Source organism: Lontra canadensis, unplaced genomic scaffold (assembly GCF_010015895.1).
Source record: "Lontra canadensis isolate GAN:19392208 unplaced genomic scaffold, GSC_riverotter_1.0 scaffold131, whole genome shotgun sequence".
Lineage (NCBI taxonomy): Eukaryota > Metazoa > Chordata > Mammalia > Carnivora > Mustelidae > Lontra > Lontra canadensis.
In genome coordinates, this window is record NW_022631125.1 from 315048 (window position 1) to 337007 (window position 21960).

The 21960-nt window shown below is 38.5% G+C and overlaps 1 protein-coding gene across 2 annotated transcripts in view; it reads right to left on the minus strand.

The window, feature by feature from the left end:
• MED14 (mediator complex subunit 14) overlaps positions 1-21960 on the minus strand; it is a 67186-nt gene that overhangs the window by 20452 nt on the left and 24774 nt on the right. For both annotated transcript variants that reach the window (XM_032842503.1, XM_032842504.1), the window contains exons 12-21: positions 20258-20336; positions 15807-15966; positions 12119-12313; positions 11602-11736; positions 9293-9369; positions 3389-3549; positions 3152-3298; positions 2419-2510; positions 1111-1263; positions 521-790 (exon numbers count right to left, since the gene is read on the minus strand). In XM_032842503.1, the coding sequence (XP_032698394.1) occupies positions 521-790; positions 1111-1263; positions 2419-2510; positions 3152-3298; positions 3389-3549; positions 9293-9369; positions 11602-11736; positions 12119-12313; positions 15807-15966; positions 20258-20336 (1469 nt within the window). The remainder of the gene's footprint in view (positions 1-520; positions 791-1110; positions 1264-2418; positions 2511-3151; positions 3299-3388; positions 3550-9292; positions 9370-11601; positions 11737-12118; positions 12314-15806; positions 15967-20257; positions 20337-21960) is intronic.

Here is a 21960-nt window from a genome sequence, read left to right on the forward strand (position 1 = left end):
TACCAAGAGAATCACCATCTAAGAGTTGAAAACAGAGCAGGAAAATGGCAAGACTGCATTGCAAGCCACTAATTTTCAAAACAAGCCTTTGGGACTATTTGACTCTAAACTATAAGCGCATACAATTGAGCTATTATACAAGAATCTGCAGGGATTGTGGCCCAGGACCCTACATTTTAAAAAAAACTTCATGGTTGAATTGATGAATCAAACTTTCTCAATAATCGATGAGAAAGACATTGTTGAAGTTCCTTAAAATTCCAACTAGCAAATAGGACTCTCCTCGGTATCATCCACCTTATGCATTACAAGAAAAGGAAATTTTATCATCTCATACAACATAGGCACAGTGCTTTGTAAGAACTTCCCATTCCTTTGGAAGGACGCTGCAGAGGTGATGAACTAACACAGCTGCTTATTAAACAGGAATCTGTTGCTCTCCCCTGTTATTTCCCCCTTTTAAAGGAGTTGTTATAGAGATATTTACATTTACTTATGCTGTAATACTAAAGTCAGTTACCTTTAGTCCGGGTGCAGGATAAAAACCTTCCACTAACTTGCTATTATCAAACAGACTATAGGCACCATCCCGTATCGCCACTACGCCTCGGCTGCGGCAGTAAATGTCGATGCAGTACATGTTCCTAAAGGCCAGTCTGATGTGGGTGGACGACTGTGGCAGGATGGAGAAGCACTGGTAAGCAGTGTTGGTTCTCTGGGTCAAGCCCAACATTGGCACAGTGGGGAGTTTGTTGATGGCATTTAATGGAGCCTGAGTATCAAAGAGTACCTAAAAGGAACACATACAGTGAGGGCAGACGGTTTCCATACAAATGCTAAAGCCTCAGAATCTTCCATGTCTAACAGTCATAAATGAGCCAAGGGTCTTCCTGAAACATTCCGTACATCTTTCCCTTGAAGACAATGCAAACTACATCACTGCATCCACTTTGAATCAAAGAAAATTCTCCAAGAAGAGTGCAAGATATAAAAGACAAAAACACGCACCCTTGTCACTGAAGACAAGTTAAGTCCACATGATTTTTGGTTTTACATGAGACACTAACACTGTTGGAGTCACAGTTTTACAAAGAAAATAAACTTAATTACCTGTAATAACTGAACCACATTTGGTGTTTTGTTGAACATTTCCTGAAGCTGATGGAGAATGGTATTGTGACAGTTACTGCAACCTGAGTTTGGACCAACAGTGCCCAAAGAAATGTGAAATTTCTGATGTATGGAATTCCACTGGATGCTGATCTAAATCAAAGAGATTACATGTTTCAGAAACTGAGAGAGTAACAGATTCAAGCAGAAGCAAAAACAATGTTTAAACAGTAAGGCAAAATGCCAAAGATCTACATGAGATCTTTCTGGAAAGCCAGTCAGAAGACTGGACTCTATAAACTCTGAAAGTGTTGTTACTATGGACCAGTGCAACTGCGGAGTAGGTATTTATTAGCCCACCTCCACCAAATAAAACAGAGAAGGTGCTAAAGAAAAAATTTGGATTAAACTTTATTTGGAAATTATTATTGGTGTTTCTTATTTTTTTGTTTTTATCTAGGACTGAAGAAAAGTCACCGTCTATGTGAGCACTGTCATAAAGGGAAAGGAAGACACTTCCAACACAGATGCTTTTAGTTTATAGATTTTAAAACACTTGATTAATTTCTGATATTACTTGATGTGGAAGAGTCCAGAAAGAAGCAAGCTGGCTGAATTTTTATACTAAATTTCTAGGACTTCACATATGGAGTGGGAAGAAAATGAGGAAACAGAGATTACAGGGAACACCTTTAAGATTGAGACGGGATTGGGGCGCCTGGGTGGCTCAGTGGGTTAGGCCTCTGCCTTTGGCTGGGGTCATGATCTCAGGGTCCTGGGATCGAGCCCCGCATCAGGCTCTCTGCTCGGCAGGGAGCCTGCTTCCCCCTCTCTCTGCCTGCCTCTCTGCCTACTTGTGATCTCTGTCAAATAAATAAATAAAATCTTTAAAAAAAAAAAGATTGAGACGGGATTAAACAATATTAATAATCATGTGATCAAAAGCATAAACATACAGTATTGTTCAAAACCATTCGCAATCTTCAGGACAGTAATCATGTTGCTAACCAGATTTGAAATCGGTAAAGAAAAAAATACAAACACCAAAAGTATATTACCTGGTCTAAAACTCATGAAGATTATATAACCCATCAAAGACAGCATTAATTTTTGCTTTCAATTTTAAAAAGAGTTAAGCATTACAGTATACTAGTCTACTATATATCATCAAAGTACTTAAAATTTACCATTTTAACCCTAATTTTTACTTGAGTCCTCAATTAGTTCAAGGCAGTTTTCATAACTTTTGAATTGATTTTTAAAGGATCTATGAGAGGAACTTCAGTTCTAATTAGTTCACAAACTTACTGAGCTTCCCTTGGTGGTTCCATAACACAAGATAAGTTTTCGGTAATTATAAACACGGACTTCTGAGAAAATATTTAGATGAGCAGGTATGTCTAAAGAGAAAGGAAGCAAAAAGGAAATTAAAATGATGCATGCAAAACTTTAAAACACATATTTGAAGAAGAAGGCATCTGGGCAGTATCCTATGCCTAGCTGGAAAGATCTCTAGACGCATTTCATTCAAAAAAAATTTAAAAATTAAAAAAAAGGAATGCGATGGCATAGAGAGCGGCTTCTATGTCCATTTCTACAGAAGGGGTCTAGGGCAGGGGGCAGATACTGAAGTAGTACAGCACAGCAGTTAAGAGGCTCCAATTCCAGCTCTGCCCTTTCCTAGCCATGCAACCTTTGGTAAATTCTGTAGTCTCAGTGACTTGTTTTCTTCATTTGTGAACTGAGGAATAACTCACCCACCTCACAGGGTGACTGTGAGGTTTAAACGAGTTAACACAAGCAAACTGTTACATTTTATGTAGACTCTCAATAATTGCTACCTGTTATTACAATATGGTTAGAGCATGAAGTAAAGATTTCTGGACACATAAGAAACTAACAGTGGTTGTCTCTGGGGGAAAGCCTGAGGTAGAAGGAAAACTTATTTTTCATTAGATATTCTTTTGAAATGTTTTTTTCACGATGTTTTCTTCTTTAGTTAAAAAAAGGGGGGAGGGGTGAGGAAGATTATCACATGTACCTGGTAGAGAACGTGCAAATTCCAACACACACTCATATAATCGTGCAATGCTATTCCAGTCATTAAGGAACATTTCAACCACTTTTCTACCACCAACGGGTTCAGACAAAAGGTTTTCATATGTCAGATAAACATGCCGCGATGGCCCTACAAGATTAAAAAAGAGGATTAACAGGTATCAATACTAAAAAGAAAACCCCAGAAATATGCAAAGACAAAGTGTGTGAAGCATCTCACCTTGCTCCCTAGTAGAAGTGCCATTAAGTGGACAATTCGCAAACACTAACTCCGCCACCCATGTGCGGTTATTTCTACCTTGCAATCGGAAAGTGCAATCGAGAAGAGAGCGGTCCAGAGCCTTCTGGGTTTCCTCATTCACACCCTTACAGGGAGGAATTCTGGCAACAAAAGACAGAACATATGAAGTATACTTTGTATCACAGAAAAGCAAGAGCACAATCTACACAACAACAGTTGGACTATCACATTAGAGCTTCAGTTCAAGCTCTACTACTAGTCGCCTTCTGCGCAAGAAGGAAGCTATTTGCAGCAATTCACAGCACTGGATCCACTTCTACTCAAATCAACACAGACTAGGACCTCTTACTCTAATGAAGTGTTTGAGTGTTTGAACAAAGTATGTCTGTCTTCATCCTTATTCCTATTATTAGAAACACTATGATTCTTCAGCATGAAAATCAAGAATATTGGCTTTCTATGAAACCTATCTAGAACATCCTAACGGAAAAGCTAAGGGGAAAAGAATACTTGTAAAACCACTCTTTGAGAACACAATGATACAGTGGAAAGAACACAGGCTTTGGAGTCAGAGACCTGCATTCTAATTCTGACCCAGCCACATTTAACCTCTCTGAATTTCAGTTTCCCAACAACACGATGGAGGTAATTCCCTTCCGTGTCACTGATTTTAAACGCGACACAGCACACATTGAAAGTGCTCATGGCAGCTGATACAGTAGGTAATAGTGTAGGTTAGCTCCCTCTGTGGTAAACCCAAGCCTCACTGATGCCAAGATAAAACGCCAAGTTCCTTATCTCTCCCCACCTCTTCAGCAGAGGTAACACTCAATGTGATGAAGCTTTGCAGGTACTAACTCATTTTAACATGTTTTCCCTTAAATGTATCAAATATAGAAGAGGAATGTATTAGCTTTGGTGTAAAATACCTACCTACCCATTTTCCTCTTGCAGCTTTATGAACTACCTTGTCATAAAACATTATGAGGTAATATATTTTCACTTTTTTTTTTCCGGTAATAGATAAGATAATGAGATAATGTATTTTTTAATTACACATGATCCTTTAACTCCTAGGGAAGGTGAGTTAATTCTCAAACTTGGTATAATTTTTATCTAAGTCTAACAAAAACTGGAAACATGGAATCTTGATTCAGGCCTCTTACTCAGAAACACCTAGAATAGGGTTTCTCAACCTCCACAATATTGACATTTTAGGCTGGATAATTCTTTATTGTGTAGCCTTAGTCTCTCCCTCCCAGATGCCAGTAGTACCTCCCACCCCTCCTTCTCAGTTAATGATTACCAAAAATATCTCCCAACATTGCTAAAGGTCCCCTGGAGGGCAAAATCGCCCTGGGGTTGAGAACCACTTGCCTAGAATAAACAATTCAAGAGGGCAAGAGAGAGACAGAGATTGCAGATGATAAAAAAAAAAAAATTTGGGGACGCCTGGGTGGCTCAGTTGGTTAAGCTGCTGCCTTCCGCTCAGGTCATGATCCCAGCGTCCTGGGATCAAGTCCCACATAGGGCTCCTTGCTCATCAGGGAGCCGGCTTCTCCCTCTGCCTCTGCCTGCCATTCTGTCTGCCTGTGCTCGCTCTCTCTCCCTCTCTCTCTGACAAATAAATAAATAAAATCTTTAAAAAAAAAATTTGTAGGGGAGAAAACAGCTATAGTTTGCATAAAAAGAGAATTAACATAGTACTAAAATTTCTCAATTACAAATTCCACCACAGCTCCTCTTAAATGTATATATATATGTATTTTTTTTTTAAACATTTCAAAAGTTAATCTTTCCGGGGCACTTGGTGGCTCAGTCAGTTAAACATCTGCCTTTGGCTCAAGTCACAATCCTGGGGTCCTGGGATGAGCCTCGCGTCGAGCCCTGCAATGCCTCATGTCAAGGCTCCCTGCTCAGCCAGTCTTCCCTCTGCCCCCTAACCCCCCACCCCGTGCTCACTCTCTCAAATAAATAAATAAAATCCTGAAAAAAAATGTTAATCTTTCACACTACATAATTTTTATCACTCACTACCAGAAAGATTTTGTCCAACGTTATCTGGGGTAATTACAGAAATTGCATACACTGCATATATGCTTGTCAATTTTGTAGGTATAATGAGGACTTCTCCTTATCCATATCCCTGAAAACATAACCCCAACCCACTGGAGTTACAAAGCAGCCAATTCAGATCGATTATTAAATCTTGATTTTAAAAATATAATAATGCAGTACATTATCTTCCTTTCATATAAATAGGTGTTTTGTGAAATCCATCTGGTTAGAAAATGAACCCATAAAAGCCAGCATGTCTTTAAATAAAAGAGTAAGACTTTCAGTTTATGCTCTAGGGACAGCAAGAACCCAAGAGTGCAATCCATGCTGCCTTCTTCATCTGTCATACGCAAGTAATTGGCTCAGCTTCAAGGAACCTGGAAACTATTTACTTGCTTTTAAAGGTTACTAATGTAACAGAATAAACTATAATTGTAACTTTGATCCTCCCCCACCCAAGGATGAAAATGGATAGTTCCTAAAAGGAAATCCTTTGAAACAAAATTATTATAAACTCAAGATACTGCAAAATACTACTAGAGTCACCAAAAATGAAGAACTGAGGAAGATATTCCCTGGACAATGGCTTAACTTTATCTGAAAATTTCTACCAATCCAAAAAATGTTTTTGATCTAAACAGCTACTTCTGACTGAGGTTTCTCCTGTAATTCTGAGTATGGGAAGAATGTAGGAACTGGGCTCTGGTCTTCCATGGCGGATGGGTGTCAGCACCGCCACCTTGTGCTGTATGTCGGTTTCATCCTGGGGGGTTTTACAAAGGTCAGTAACCACATTAGGGCCCCGCAGTGCATGAGTGGGGAGATCACTAAATGCGCTAGTTCAATAAATGCAATTGTGCCCACAAGGAAAATGAAAAGTGTTGTATAAAAGTTGCACATGCAAATGCAGAAGGACTGAGTCACATAACTGATAGAAGCTGAGTCACAAACCGTGCAAAAATGAACTGTGCCTATGCATTATTTGCATAAACTACAAGAGGCAAAGAAACACAATGGACAAGATGAAAAATCCTTGTGGGTGTGGCTAGCAGACCAGCGCCACTGGCCCAGTAGTGTTAGTTCAGGAGAAGGTGGGAAGTTTGCTCAAGAGCTCAAATGGAGGCACTGTGACCATGCTGCTCTTGAGACCTGAGTCCTTTGTGCTGCTGGATCAAGGCTCTTGGGAATCTACACAAGGTAACAGGCCCATGGACAATATACCAGTCTAAGGCGTTTACCATGAAACTTTCACAGATACTTCAAGGAGGCCTGCTCAACAGAGACTCAAAAAGATAAGTTGAATAAGAACAGAATATATTTTTATCAGACTAGAAAACTGTACTCAATTTTAAAGCTTTGATATATCAACTCATACTCCCATGTAGTATTAATATGTCTAGGAATAAAGGCTTAAATTAAGACTTTTTAAAAAAGATTTTATTTATTTATTTGACAGAGAGACAGTGAGAGAGGGAACACAAGCAGGGAGAGTGGGAGAGGGAGAAGCAGGCTTCCCGCTGAGCAGGGAACCTGATGGGGGGCTTGATCCCAGGACCCTGGGATCATGACCTGAGTCAAAGGCAGATGCTTAATGACTGAGCCACCCAGGTGCCCCAAGACTTAAGACTTTCTAAACATTAAATGTATGAGAGCAATTATATATTAGACCTATGTCAGATTTTTATTTAGTAAAATTGTGTTTAGACATTTATTGTTTATGGTTTCCTTCTTCATTTCTACATCCTATCCCTATAATCCTCATAATGGAGGTTACTAGACAAATTATCTTTAATTTATCCATTTCTCTACATTTTTTCCATTTAAGTTTTAAATAAAGAAAATAATAGCCAAGATATAATAAAGACTTCAAAAATTATTATTAAATGAAGCTTAAAAAATAGGAAATGCTTCCTTCCTAGGTAGGACTATATTATGGGTTCTCTTGGATTCAGGAAGGAAGGGGACTGAAATTTCTTCATAAAAATGCTGAGAACAAGATATTTTAAGATTCCTGCAAAACATGAAAAATGTAACTAAGAGAACAGAACACAAATGTTAACACTATTACAACTGCAGTTGCCAAGAGTGAAAAGATAAAAAAACAAAAAACCCCAAACCCCTGTACTTCTTCACACAGAAGTAATTAAACACCAGAAGCCATTAAAAGTATCACATTGGCCTAGTGATTTCCATTACAAGGCCAGCTCTCTCTCCCGAGAACTTTTTGTAGAGATGGTGTTCAGACAGCCAGGAAGGGAAGTTATCCTAGTTCTTCAACTGTCTCAAGTGAGCACCTTGACACATGGGTGGAGTACGTGCTGTCCGCTAGCTCTTCCCATCTGCCCCGGAAACCAACTGATTCCCAAGTAACAAAAATGAAAGCTCCACTGGCGGAGCTGCCATGTCTTGGTAGTCAGAGGAATCCCATAAAAAACTGCTTCTGTGATTTATATTATTAAGCAACATCTAAGAAACAATACAAATGCCCACCCTACCCCGCCCCCATAGAACTGTTTTCTGCACCAGAAAGGTTGATCTTGTAAATGGGAGGTTAATTTTCCAAGTCCATCCTGGTCACCTTCCATAGCACACGCACCATGTTGGCTTTCCTTCTAAGCATCCTTTGGCCCTTGGTCCTCGATCCATTTAGAGCCAAGCCCTCTGCCCATCTCCCTCTGTATACTCTTTCCTGGCAATCTATTTAACATCCCAGCTCAATTTCTACCACCTTGGCGATGACTCATTTACTCCTCCTGGCCAGTCCTGTCGCCAGAGCTTGAGATCCAGCCCTGCCTGGCCAAAAGGATGTATAAGCACCTCAAACCTGGCAAAGCCCCTTCAAACTCACATCTTCAGTGTCCCTTATCTCAGAAAACACTACAATCACCTATCACATGCCCAAGATAAAACCAATAGGCACCTGTGCCATCTTCTCCTCTTTCCTTCATCATCAATCTCCTCACCAACCCTTGAATATTCCATCCCCTAAGTCCTTGTGGAACTTTCCCAGGTCTAAGCTACCAACAACTCTGGTGTGAACCACTTTAGCAACCGGTTTCACCACTCAGTCTTGGTCCCTTCCAACTGATTCTCAATATGGCTTCCAGGACGAGCTCTCAAAAAACACCTACCCAATGATGTCAGTTTCTGCTTCGAATCGTCTGATGGCTTCGTACCGCCATTAGGATCAAGTCCACATTCCTTTAGGACACTTACAAAGCCTTCTAGGATCTGACCCCTTCCAGCTTACAGCTCAGCTCCAGAGTCATCTCTCTCAACTTGCACCACTCTGACCTCCTTTCAGTTCCAGGGTACAGAGCTCTCTCTGAGAAAGAAGAGAAAAACTGCCACCACCTTAGCAGTTATCCCTTCTGGTCAGTACTGCCCACTCCACCCCCGCCCCTCCCCTAAATCTCCCTTTCCTCTGGCTAATTCTCACCTCTCCTTCAGTCCAAATACAACTGGTACTTCCTCGGGGATACCCTTTCTGGCTTCCAAACTAGCTCAGATCCTCCTACTACATGAATCCAGACCATCCTGAAGGGCCCTAGCAGAATTCAAGCCTGATACACAGTCACAGAGTAAAGAGCCATTAAATGAATGAAAACGAATGCAGAGGAAAGACATCCTAAGATACCAAGTGGTGCTGGATCCCCACTCGGCAGGTGAAAAGGAAGCCTCCCCCAGATGATAGTAATTCTGTGCAGAAATCCGTGACATCCACAGGTGCCAAACTCTGCTTTATGCTGTTTCATGGGAGAGAAACAGCTCTAGCACTGTGGCTGTAATGTGCGACCTCAAGGGAGACACAGGACGGGGACTTACTTCAGTAAGCGAATTGCGTGGCTGAAGCCATCACCTTCCATTTGCACTCCTTGATGAGGAATCTCCAGATTGGACAACTGGTAAGAGAAAAAGCAGGTAGATCAGACCAGCAACTTTACAAAGGAAACTACCTTTTCTAAGTATTAGTGTCTGTTTCGTGGCACCCATTCTAGGGCCACTCTGTTCTAAAGTTAGAACCTATCAGGCACACTGTCCTCCCTCACCTGATTTCCTGGGCAACTATATTAAGTGCTGTGAAACCCAAAGATGACCCAGAGCCTCTAGTCAAAAAAACAAAACAAAACACCTCTGGGGGGCCAATCTTCAGAATTTTGGAGACTAAGAGAATCAATCCTAGTGATTCTGAATGATGCAACTATAAAATAAGGCTGGTTTTCTTATGTCTTTCTTCATTACATCTGGTTCAAAACAAAGTCTGAGTCACAGTCACATCCCACTTTTAATCACAAACAATAGTTTTTAGTGTATAACTTTTCTGGAATACATTTTTAAAAAAGATTTTATATATTTATTTGAGAAAAAGAGACAGAGTGAGAGAGAGAACCCACAAGCAGGGGGGAGGGAGAAGAGGTTCCTGGCTGAGTGGGGAGCCCAACATGGGGCTCAATCCCAGAACCCTGGGACCACAACCTGAGCTGAAGGCAGACACTTTGACTGAGCCACTTAGATGCTCCTCTGGAATACATTTTTATTTTTAACAATTAAAATACTTCCTGTGTGAAACCCAAGAAGAAAAGATTTCCAATTTATGCATTTACCCAATGAGATAGCTTTCCCAACTGGAGGATTCAGAAAGTGAGTTAAAAAGATGAATGCAGGGGTTAAGCATCTGACATTCATCAAGCTCACAGTTCTAGGAGCTAGGACATCAAGGACCTGAGTATCTATTTGAGATGCCTGTTTCTGGGCCTCAATTTATCTGGGCTGTTCCTGTTCTTCATAGTTTTACTCTGGCTTCAGACCCTGAAACCCTACAAAACCGGGGTCAGCATACAATAATAGCTCATGGGCCAAATTCGGTCCAATGATGTTTTTGTAAATGAAGTGTTACTGAAACATAGCTGCACTCATCTGTTTAAACATCAACTGTGGCTGATTCACACTACAAAAGCAGATCTGAGTAGCTATAAGAGACCATATGACCTACAATGCCTAAAATATTTACTGTATGGCCCTTTGCAGAAAAAGTTTGGTGATTTCTGCTCTAATGCATGAAAGTATTCAACAAGTCTTCCCAAGACTATCATCATCAGTTTCACTAAAATAATTCACACAGTCCCAGGTCTCTTCTTTTACTTTTTTTTTATCCTCAGTTTTATTTATAAACATTAAAAAAGTTTTTTTTGTTTTATTGTGGCAAAGTCACCACTTCATTCCCAATAATTTACAAAGGGGAGGAGTCTTACAAAAAGTAAAACTTTAAAACAGAGGGAAATAATTAAGGTTTTGGTGTATCCCTTTAAAGGGATGCCAATCCTTGGCCAAAGTCCTTTTTGGAAATATAAAAATGCAGGTTCTGTTAATGCCCTTTACTCTCAAGTTTGGGGATCATGCTGGATACCACAGCTGTGTATTCTTGAAAGACACTAATTCTAAGTCTATTCCTTAGTCCATGTGACAAGAGTGAAAATCAGGTTTAATATTTTTTCTGACCTGTTTCTCAGAAAGGAACCTGGTTTTATTAGTGTGTAAGCAATATGTATGGCTTTACCAACTCAAAAATAAGACACACCTTTATCAACTAACCACCTCTAAGAGATAATGTTCCTACTAAGAGGTATGCTAGTAAGATGTTAATATTCAAAAATTATCTTTTTTGTAAATTGGGAAGAATTTACTTCCCATTTCCATAAAGAGCAGAATGCTCACAATTTGGAATCAGAAAGATGAAATAATATAAGTCATGTTCTGGGGCGCCTGGGAGGCTCAGTGGGTTAAAGCCTCTGCCTTCAGCTTTGGTCATGATCCCAGGGTCCTGGGATTGAGCCCTGCATCGGGCTCTCTGCTTAGCAGGGAGCCTGCTTCTTCCTCTCTCTCTCTCTGCCTGCCTCTCTGCCTACTTGTGATCTCTGTCTCTCAAATAAATAAACAAAATTAAAAAAAAAAAAAAGATTTAAGTCATGTTCTACAGGTATACCATGAGATGCTATGATTTCAATCCCAACCCCTCCAAAATAACCAAGATCATAGCCATTCTGGGTCTCCTAATGGAATCCATGTAGCTTTAGCAAGGAATTTTATAAATTACTCTTTTATACAGAATAGTCAAAACTGTTTCAAAAAATTACCTCCAACCGAAGTCCTACGAATGGCATATTTGTATCACACATAGCAACAAAGTGAGCTAGAACTTTATTGAAGGCACACATTTCTCCTGATCGTTTGGTTTTCTTGGGTTCTACTGGACATGGATCATCAGACAACTAGAATTTAAGTAAAGAACACAAGTGGGTACAAAAGTACAGGTGATGCAATTAGTTAAGGCAGTTAAACTACTATAGCTCAAGGTTAACCAAAACAAATGTTATGCATTCAACAAATATTTATTGAGCAAATATTTCAATCTAAATACTGGAAACTTATGTAAATATTTTGTATTCAGCAACCTTGTGGAAATGGTGTATAATAAATTATTAATTAAAAGAGAGGCATTTTCAAGAAAATGTAGAAAATTGTTACTTAAACCTTATTGCCCTCCAGTCTCTTATAAACCAGATCTAATTCTTTCTCAGGTTAAAAATGGTTAAAGAACACGACAGAGTTAATACACACAAATCCTGTGCTCACTTCTGTATGTGATCCTACCTTGCGCTTGGGACCGGTCCTAGGCTGTTTGCCAGGTTTGGTGCGAAAAACCAACTCCTGGATGTTTTCCTTGAACTGCTGCAGCAGGAGCGCCATGACAGGGGTGTCCTCACGTTCTGCAGCATTCACAGACATGAAGTAGTACTTGTACGACAGCTGTGTGGGTTTATTGGGAACTTCCAACATCTCCACAACCTAAGAAGGCCCCAGTCAGAAATGAGACTCAGAGAACTAATTAATGAGTGTTGCATATTTTCCTCCTTATAGCACACAGGGTTCAGGTTTGTACATCTAACGTAGATGGTCTTTCTTCTTTAAACAAGGACCAATCAATCATGAGTCTCAACAAAAAAAGCATTCCTGTTAAATATATACTTTTTTCTCTAAAAAACAGATCAGCCTAATGAATAGAAGCAAAAACCGCCATAAACCATACCAAATTGGACATTTAGACTATGACAGCATTAAGTGTTCTAGATATTCATACCTTAGCTTAAAACACTGCATGCCTAAGTGCAGCAGATCTGCTAGATTTTCTAGAATGGTATCTATTTCAAATTGCGCTATTTCCCTTAACCGTTAAAACATCCTAGGGGGCACCTGGCTGGCTCAGTCGGTGGAGCACGTGACTTGGTCTAGTGGTTATGAGTTCAAGCTCCACTTTGGGTATAGAGATTACTCAAAAATAAAATCTTAAAAATAAAACCTCCTAAGAATTCCACTGTTAGAGCAAAGAATGACAACTAACTCTCACAACTGGAAGCATATAAAAATAAACCCTGACAGATAGGTCATTGTGAGGATAATGACACCACTACCACCAACAGCCGACGGCGATATAGAGAGTACTACACAGTGCATACTGTGCCAAGCACCCAACAGACGTTAACACGTTCAGCCCTCCTAATAACTCTGTAAAGAAGGGATTATTGCCTTCAGTTTTCTGATGAAGAAACTGAGGCATGAAATACTTGGGTTACTTGCCCAAGGTCTCAAGAGCTCAGAAGTGATGGAGTCATGCTTTGCTTCCAGTTGGCTCCAGAGACCTTGCTCTTACCCACTATACCAGCTTACTCTTTTCAAGTTCTACCTAAAATTTAAGAAAAGTCCCCTAAATATGCCATTGGACTATTGCTCTGACAAACATACGCTTTCCTGTCTCTCTTCCTACCTCCCTTCTCTCCCTCACCCCACCCCATCTCTTCAGGAAATTCTTAAGCTAACACCTAATATAACACTGACGCACCTGAGGAAATGGAAGAATTAAAAGAAAAACGGATGCTTCACCAGAGAAGATAGTGAGATAGCAAAAAAAATACATGAAAAGATATTCAGTATCAGTCATTAGGGCAGCATAAATTAAGACTACAATAAAATACCACTATACCTCTATCAGAATGGCTAAAATTTACTTATTTTTTAAAGATTTTCTTTAAGTAATCTCTACACCCCCGAAATTAAAAGTTGCATGCTCCACCTACTGAGCCAGCCAGGTACCCCCAGAATGGCTAAAATTTTAAAGTTCTAATACCAAGTGCTGACAAGAATGCAGAACATCTCGAACTCTCTTGCATTGCCATCAGTAATGCAAAATGGCCCAGCCATTTTGGCAAAAAGTTTGGCTATTTTTTATAAAGCTAAACATACACTGATATTATAAACTAACCCAACAATTCTTCTCCTGGTTACTTACCCGAAAGAAGTGAAAACCTAGGTTCACTTAGGAAAACAAACAAACAAATAAACAACACCTATATGCAAACGCTTACAGCAGCTTTATTCATAATTGCCCCAAACTGGAAATAACCCAGGTGCCCGATCACCAGAGACTGGTTAAACAAACCATAGTATATCCTTACCATGACTACTACTCCAATTACTGGAACGAACTGTAGTACACATCAGAATATGGAGGAAAATCAAAGGCATTATGCAAGTGAAAGAAACTAGACTGATGGGCAAACCTATCTAGACAGAAAACAGGTCAGTGGTCACCAACTGAGAATGGGGGGAGGGTCTGATTATAGAGAAGCAGGCATGGGGGCATTTGGGGGGTGATGGATCTGTTCTGTGTTCTGCTGAGATGGGGATTACAATAGTATATGCATTTATTACAACTCAGACACAGTCTAAACATCCCCCCTATGTAAACTGTATCTTAATAAAGTTGACAAAAGTAAAATGGCAGACATTCAAAGGCAGCAAGCCTTCCCTCTGTTCTTCTTCATGTTAATGTCCACAGTAGCAGTTTTCCCCACTTTTATGAATGTAGCAACCGTGAGAAAAAGGATGAAGACTAACACAGATTCAGTTTTGGTCTAAGCCACGTGAAACAAATTACTGCTTTATAATTAATCATTAGTCATTGAAACTAATGTCTGATTTCTGTTGATACTAAATAACATCAGAAATAATAAAAATCATTTTGTCTGTGGCTGAGTATAAGGATCTTTGGGTATTCATAGGTTTGATTATCATGCATGTATTTCCCAGTATCATTTTATATGTAGACCAGGGAGCTCACCAAGGATGAAGACAAAGAACTCACCAAGTTCTGGCTCACCAAGAACCAGACAAATCTGGTTCAACGTCTGGGGTTTTAAAATTCAGAAAAAAAGTGAAGTTTGTATCAGTGACAAACCTATTGCTCTCTATAAATAATGCTAACCTAAAACGTGCCAGGCTACACAGGGTACCTTTTTTTTTAAAGATATTATCTTTTAAAAATACAGCTCAAAACCTTAAAAAAATTCACTCCCACTACCTTCAGCCAACAATCCTGAATGAAGTTCTTCAAACATCTCAGATTCTTAGCCAAAAATATCTATGTGGTATACACAACTATTTCTATACTCAGGGAAATATATTTAGGGCGAGTTCGTATTTCAAATTCTTGCAACTTTTAACCAATTCAAAGATCTCAAGGAAACTAACTAGAAAACACCTAGAAAGAGTGAAAAAAGAGTAAGAAAGGATCTTACTGTGCCCTGAAAGGTACAGGCAATCAATAAAAATGCAATGAGTAAAAATCAATATATGTATGCCTCCAATCAATTAAGGATGAGAATATAAAGCTACTTCAGCCAGCTGTATGTAAAAGGATGCATTATGGGGGCGCCTGGGTGGCTCAGTTGTTAAGCATCTGCCTTTGGCTCAGGTCAGCATCCCAGGGTCCTGGGATCAAGCCCCACATCGGGCTCCCTGCTCGGTGGGAAGCCTGCTTCTCCCTCTCCCATTCCCTCTACTCGTGTCCCCTCTCTTGCTGTATATCTCTCTCTCTCAAATAAATAAAAATCTTAAAAAAAAAAAAAAAAGTAAAAGGATGCATTATGCAAGTTAACATTCAGTTAAAACCAAGCAAGTTTATCTGACACCAAAACATCTCCACACCTTCAGAGTAGTTGCTTTCCTCCCACACATGGGAGATGCTTCATCCCAAGCAGAAACTAGGCCTCACTACGTAAAAGACCTGAGGGTGAGGGACAGAGATATACTTTATATTCCCCAACCCTGCCTGATCATTTTAGCATTTCTTAGACATGATTTTCCTCTGTCCTTCATCTCTACCACCTAGGTTGAGAATCACTAAAGTTAAATATCCAATAAAAAATGTTTGCAGATTAGATTAAGTGAAAAATCATGTGAGATACTGACCCTGATCACCCAAATCTCCCCTTTGTATACTTACAATGTAGTACTGCGGAAGCCGGGTAAGTTTAATGAACAGCTTATTCTTAGAAAGGTTTCCAATAGGATGGGTTGAGTAATTGGACAGCTGCAATGTCTCACTGCTTATCGTAGGCAGATGTTTTATAGATTGTTTGCAACGCTGTTGTCCAAGCCAAAACCTTAATTGAAAGGAGATAATTCACATCATAAAATCATAGATTCTTCTGATTAACTGGGTGCAACTGATTTGTAAATTGATTACTGAAGACCACTAAAAAATAACAATCTGAAATTTAACTGAACTAGTAAAAAGACACATAACCATAATGATGAATCATTTTGCATAAGTTTGCATAAGTTTTGCATTGGTCTGTTAATTCTAGTTTAAGGAGTTGAAACTCTGATGTGAATAACTGATTAGTCATAAGGTAGAATTAAACTAGTATTAAGCCTGGGACACTGTAGCAGTATATTAAAGAAAATGGCGGATTTCCTATGGTTTATTAAGACAGCAATAACCAACCTCAACATCTTTTATAAAATGCCAGTAGTATTTATAGAACAAAAGAGAACAAACAATAAATAGGTATACATGTACCTAATTGGGGCGCCTGGGTGGCTCAGTGGGTTAAGCCTCTGCCTTAGGCTCAGGTCGTGATCTCAGGGTCCTGAGATCGAGCCCTGCATCTGGCTCTCTGTTCAGCAGGGAACCTGTTTCCCCCTCTCTCTCTGCCTGCCTCTCTGCCTACTTGTGATCTCTCTCTCTGTTAAATAAATAAATAAAATCTTTAAAAAAAAAATAAATCAATGTACCTAATTTTTCTAGTATCACTAGAGATCTTCGATCCCCATTCTTCTTCTGTGTATGTGTAAAGTGACGGTTATGTATCTAGCAGGTGCCAGTATTAATGATCTTTTCTCCCTCCTCTCTCTCTTGGCTAAGCCACCAGATTTCAGTTTGATGCTTTTTATAGTATTCCTCTCACTTTTATTTGATTAGCTATCCTTGAGGCTAGACACTGTGTATGTATAAAAAATATATGGAAAAAGTACTGTGCTAGTCCCATGCCTCAAAACCATGTCATAAAAGGGTTCACAAACCTCACTGGTTCACAATGAAATAACTACAGAAAGTAAGAATATGAATTTAGAAACTTTCCAGAGCAACATAAAAATTACAACATCCATGCTCACGATCAGCAGGCTGGCCTTGCTGAACAAGGCACAGCCCATTTCGGGTGCTGCTGTGCCTGTGCAGTGATCTGCATGTGGTAAAACTGTATACTAGTCACGTGCAATAAAACCATGTCATTGGGACGCCTGGGTGGCTCAGTTGGTTAAGCGGCTGCCTTCGGCTCAGGTCATGATCCCAGCATCCTGGGATCGAGTCCCATATCGGGCTCCTTGCTCGGCAGGGAACCTGCTTCTCCCTCTGTCTCTGCCTGCCTCTGCCTACTTGTGATCTCTCTCTCTCTGACAAACAAATAAATAAAATCTTAAAAAAAAAAAAAAAACCATGTCATAACATACAAAATTTTAAGGGTAGTTTGTCAACTATTACCCAGAAATGTATAAAGTCCTGAAAGCATTTTTTTTTCCCCACGGAAGAACAACTTAAATTTATCTGCGACTTCACAGAATCAACTGCTACAACTGGCTACAAATGAAGAAATGAAGATAAATTCTGAAAATGCAACAATACTTGGTATGTTTTAGATAATGAATGTTCTGAACTTGCCAAAACTGCTTTCAAATCTCTACCTCCAGTCCCATTAACATGTGAGACTTTGTGAGACTGGGATCTCCATTATGTATGTTTTTAAAGAAAAACAGAAACAGTTAAGATATACATTATCTCCTGTGAGTAGCATCATCATCAACCCAATCTAGATTAGTTACAACAAGCAAGAAACAAGCTCATCTGTCACATTAAAAAATTCTAAATACAAGATAATATTAATAAAATATAAATTCTAAATACATATAAGTGTGCATTTATATAAATTATAAATACAAGATAATCTTTTCAAAGTGCGTATAGAATAGCCATTAAGTTTTTGTTTTGATTTCAGGGAACACAAAATCTGAACGTTAAGAGTGAATTTTCTGTATTAACTGCCTATATATACTTCCAGTGAAAAATGTGTATACATTTCTTTATTTTTATACCGTTCATTCTGATTATGTTTACTGAGATATAATTTTGTCTGTTGGTTCTTACAATAAAAAATTGGGGCTTATATTTTACATGTTTTTTTCGTTTACTTTTTGTAGAATTTGTTTTCATTGCACATTATAAGAAAAGTAATCACATGAACAGATGCTCAACATCATCAGTCATTGGAAAAATAGAAATGAAAACAATGCAATACCTTGTTATACTCACTGGGATGCTTATGGTCAAAAACAGTGACAACTGTTGGCAACGATGCAGGGTAACAGAACCCCTCAAATACTGATGAGATTTTAACAAGGCACAGCTACTCTGGAAACTAGTTTGGCAGTTTCTTTAAAAAGTTAAACATAAATTTACTGTGTGACTCAGCAATTCCATTCCTAGCGGAATGAAAATGTTATGTCCACACATAGACTGAAATATGAATATTCAGAAGAGCATTATTCATAACAGCCGAAAACTGAAATAACCCAGGGGCGCCTGGGTGGCTCAACTGGTTAAGTGGGCGACTCTTGATTTCTGCTCAGGTCACGATCTCAGGATCATGAGATCGAGCCCCAAGTCAGGCTCCTGCTCAGTGAGGAGTATGCTTGAGATTCTCTCTCTCCCTCTGCCCCTCCCCCTGCTTGTGTGCAAGCTCTAAAATAAATAAATAAATCTTAAAAAAAAAGTGAAACAACCCAAGTGTCCATCAATTTATGAATGGATAAACAAAATGTGGTACAAAGCCATATAATGGAATTATTATCCAGCCATATAAAGGAATTAAGCTTTGATACCTGCTACAAAATAGATAAACCTCAAACATTAAGTGAAAGAAGCAAGTCACAAAAGACCACATACTTTATGATTTCACTTATACAAAATGTCCAGAAGAAAAAAGATCTGTAAGAAAAGAAAGTAGATTCATAGTTGCCTGGGGGTCAGGCCGGGAATGGGGGTTAACTATAAATGAACACCTTTTTGAGGTGATGAAAATGTTCCAAATGTTCTAAAACTGGACTGTGATTATGGCTGCAAAACTCAGTAAATTTACAAGTCATTGAATCATACACTTAAAATGGGTGAATTCTATGGTACAGAAATTATATTTCAATAAAGTCATCTCAAAAACATTAATGTCCCATGATAAATCAGCAAGCAACTGGGCATTAACTAAAGGTCGTTTGAGAAGCACTACTCTAAGTGATAACTAGGAGAACTTCCTTAGAAATTATGTGTTTAAGTACAGAGACACATTTGATAAGTTTAAGGCTTTAGGGACTTAGCTTTCTGGTTTTATGTTATATTTCTGCTAGCTAGGCTGCCACATAACCTTGAGTTACATAAGATGTGAGTTATTAAGCACTTAAGTATTTAAACCTTATTTGTTTAGCCAAATACACAAAAATATGCTAAATCACTAAAAATTTTGGAATGCGTTACCCAGAGTAATGATTCATTTTTCATATACAGTTAAACTAAGCAGCTATTCAAAAGGAGGCTCATAAAACATTATCTACTGGCATTAAAAATCATATCTTGTTAATAAAATCATTAGTTGATTACAGTGAAGTCTTTAAATATTTATACAACTCAAACTGGCAAAAGGAGAAGGGGTAAGGCTAGATCACAAAACCAACAGATTTCTCTGAATAGTCTAGCCCCCTGCCCCCCTTCTCCATTTGCCAGTTTCAGTTTTGATCTCTGAAACTTATTTTTATCCCATGGAATTCTGTTCTATTAATTTTAAAAGAGAGTTTGTTAGAGTTGCCATAATGGCACTTCTGTGTACCAGGATGGTAATGAAACCTCATAGAATTATCTCTAGCTGCATTTCCAATGTTCTTTAGTTTAACAGTATGAAGCATTCAAAGGATTTTGAGACAGTATTGAATGACAGTATCAGAGAAGCAGAAACAAATATTCTCGAAGTGTCAGCTTCTAGATTCATACCATGAAGATTATCTTGGGTAAGAATAAGTAAGACTCTATTGCAGAGAACACTAGATTCAATAAAATTCACTGTGTAAGTGATTTGTACAGTGCTTTTACAGAAGGAAATGTGGCAAAGAATGAAAAGTAGAGTGTCATGCCCTTCATACCTGTATTTGCTCTGGAAGGGAACTAGATGTAAAACGCTGCCACCTTGGCCCTATTCCAAGAGAATTTCAATTCCAAGTACCAAAAGGTGCTCAAGTTTCATGACACAAACATTAAGGACAGTGACTGATCAAGAGTAATGATGGAGAAGAAAATACACCATGTCAAAATAACTTTCCATTTTTAGTCTTGAGCTAAATAAATAAGCTTACTTCAGTTGTTGAATCCAAGGGATAATTCGTTTCATATCATCGTTCACAGACTTTTCCATGTCATCCAGCGTGGCCTGGTCTATAGAAAAAAGCACTTCATTAATTCACCGATTACATGAGGCATAAAATATTTAGGAAGCCCAAAACTTACATGAAAATTATTGTTTTAGGCAAAAGTAATGTTATTTTTGAGTCAGAGAAAAGCTAAACTGAGCACATCATTAGGCATAAATTTTAACCTAATTTGTTAACCCTCTTTAACATTTAAACAGAGATATAGATAAAGACAACTAATTAATAGCAAATGTACACTAGCAGGAAGAACAAGTTAACAAACATATGAATTAATTCTTTGCCTACATTTTAATACCCAAAACTCTTCGTGTAGTTAATTACTATTTTTCATTTACATGTATTTCAAATTCCTAGTATTTCATAGTTTAGTAATACTATGCAAAAACTAAAAAACGCAAAACCTATAAAACTACATTAACATGTTTACTTATTAAACACAAATGATTTCTGGCATAAGCAAGAGCTGTTGGCTTAAGGTCAGCTTGCTAAATGTCACTTAGAATTTTTAAGGACACCAAAAAATGTTGTAATAACATGTTGCACAAAAAGCAAAACATAAAATGATTTTAACCAAAGAAAAATATATAGAGAAAATAAGAAGAGCAAGCATTACAATGGAAATTTGTTATGTTGAAGCCCTAAACTCCTAACGTGATGGTTTTCAGAGGTGGGGCCTTTGGGAGATAATTAGGTTTAGACGAGGTCACAAGGGTAGGACCAAGGTCATAATGTGATTGGTATCTTAAGAAGAAGAGACACTGGAGAGCTTGCTTGCTCTCCCTTCTGCTATGTGATGACAGAGAGAAGGCCTACATCTCCAAGCCAGGAACAGAGCCCTCACCAGAACCCAACCACGCTGGCAACCTGATCTTGGACTCCCACTCTCCCAAAACTGACAAAATAAATTTCTATTGTTTCAGCAATCCTCTCTGTGGTTCTTTGTTATGGTAGCCTGAACTGAGCCAAGCATATATCCCCTAAAGCAAGAATGACTGCTAAGAGATAACTATTTTGTTTCTTTCATTTTTACATGTTCATCTTATTTATGAATATGTATTATGTCAATAGTCAAGAAAACAGTTAAATAAAAATTTTTTTAAAGAATGAACAATCACGTTGTGCTTTAGGCCATAGTTAAAAAGGTAATTCCTAAGTATGCCACTTATAATTTAGCCAACATAAATGCAATGTGATTCAAAGTAATGAGACCAGCTTTACATGAACAATTCATAGACAAATTTATCTTTATACAGTATAACGAGAAAACCTTTTACTTTTATCAATCTAGCTTAATATTAATTTCAAGTGGTAAATGTGCTAATATGTGAAAGAACATTGTTCCATTAGCAATACAAAAACACTAAGTGCCAAGTGGTTTATAATTTCAGAACACCAACTTGGTAATAGATGATGTTAGAAATCCAACATTAGTGTCTACTGTGTTTAGGCCAGAAAAAAACAAAAACAAACAAAAAAAACGCTCTTCTCCAGGATTCTGGACCCTAGGTCAACATTTAGATGTTTTACACCGTCATAAATTTGTTCATCAGCCATGAGTGACAACAGAATCCCCTGTAGTTGGTTCCATGTCACCCAACTATTAGTGGTAATACTGTTAATCTAAAAAA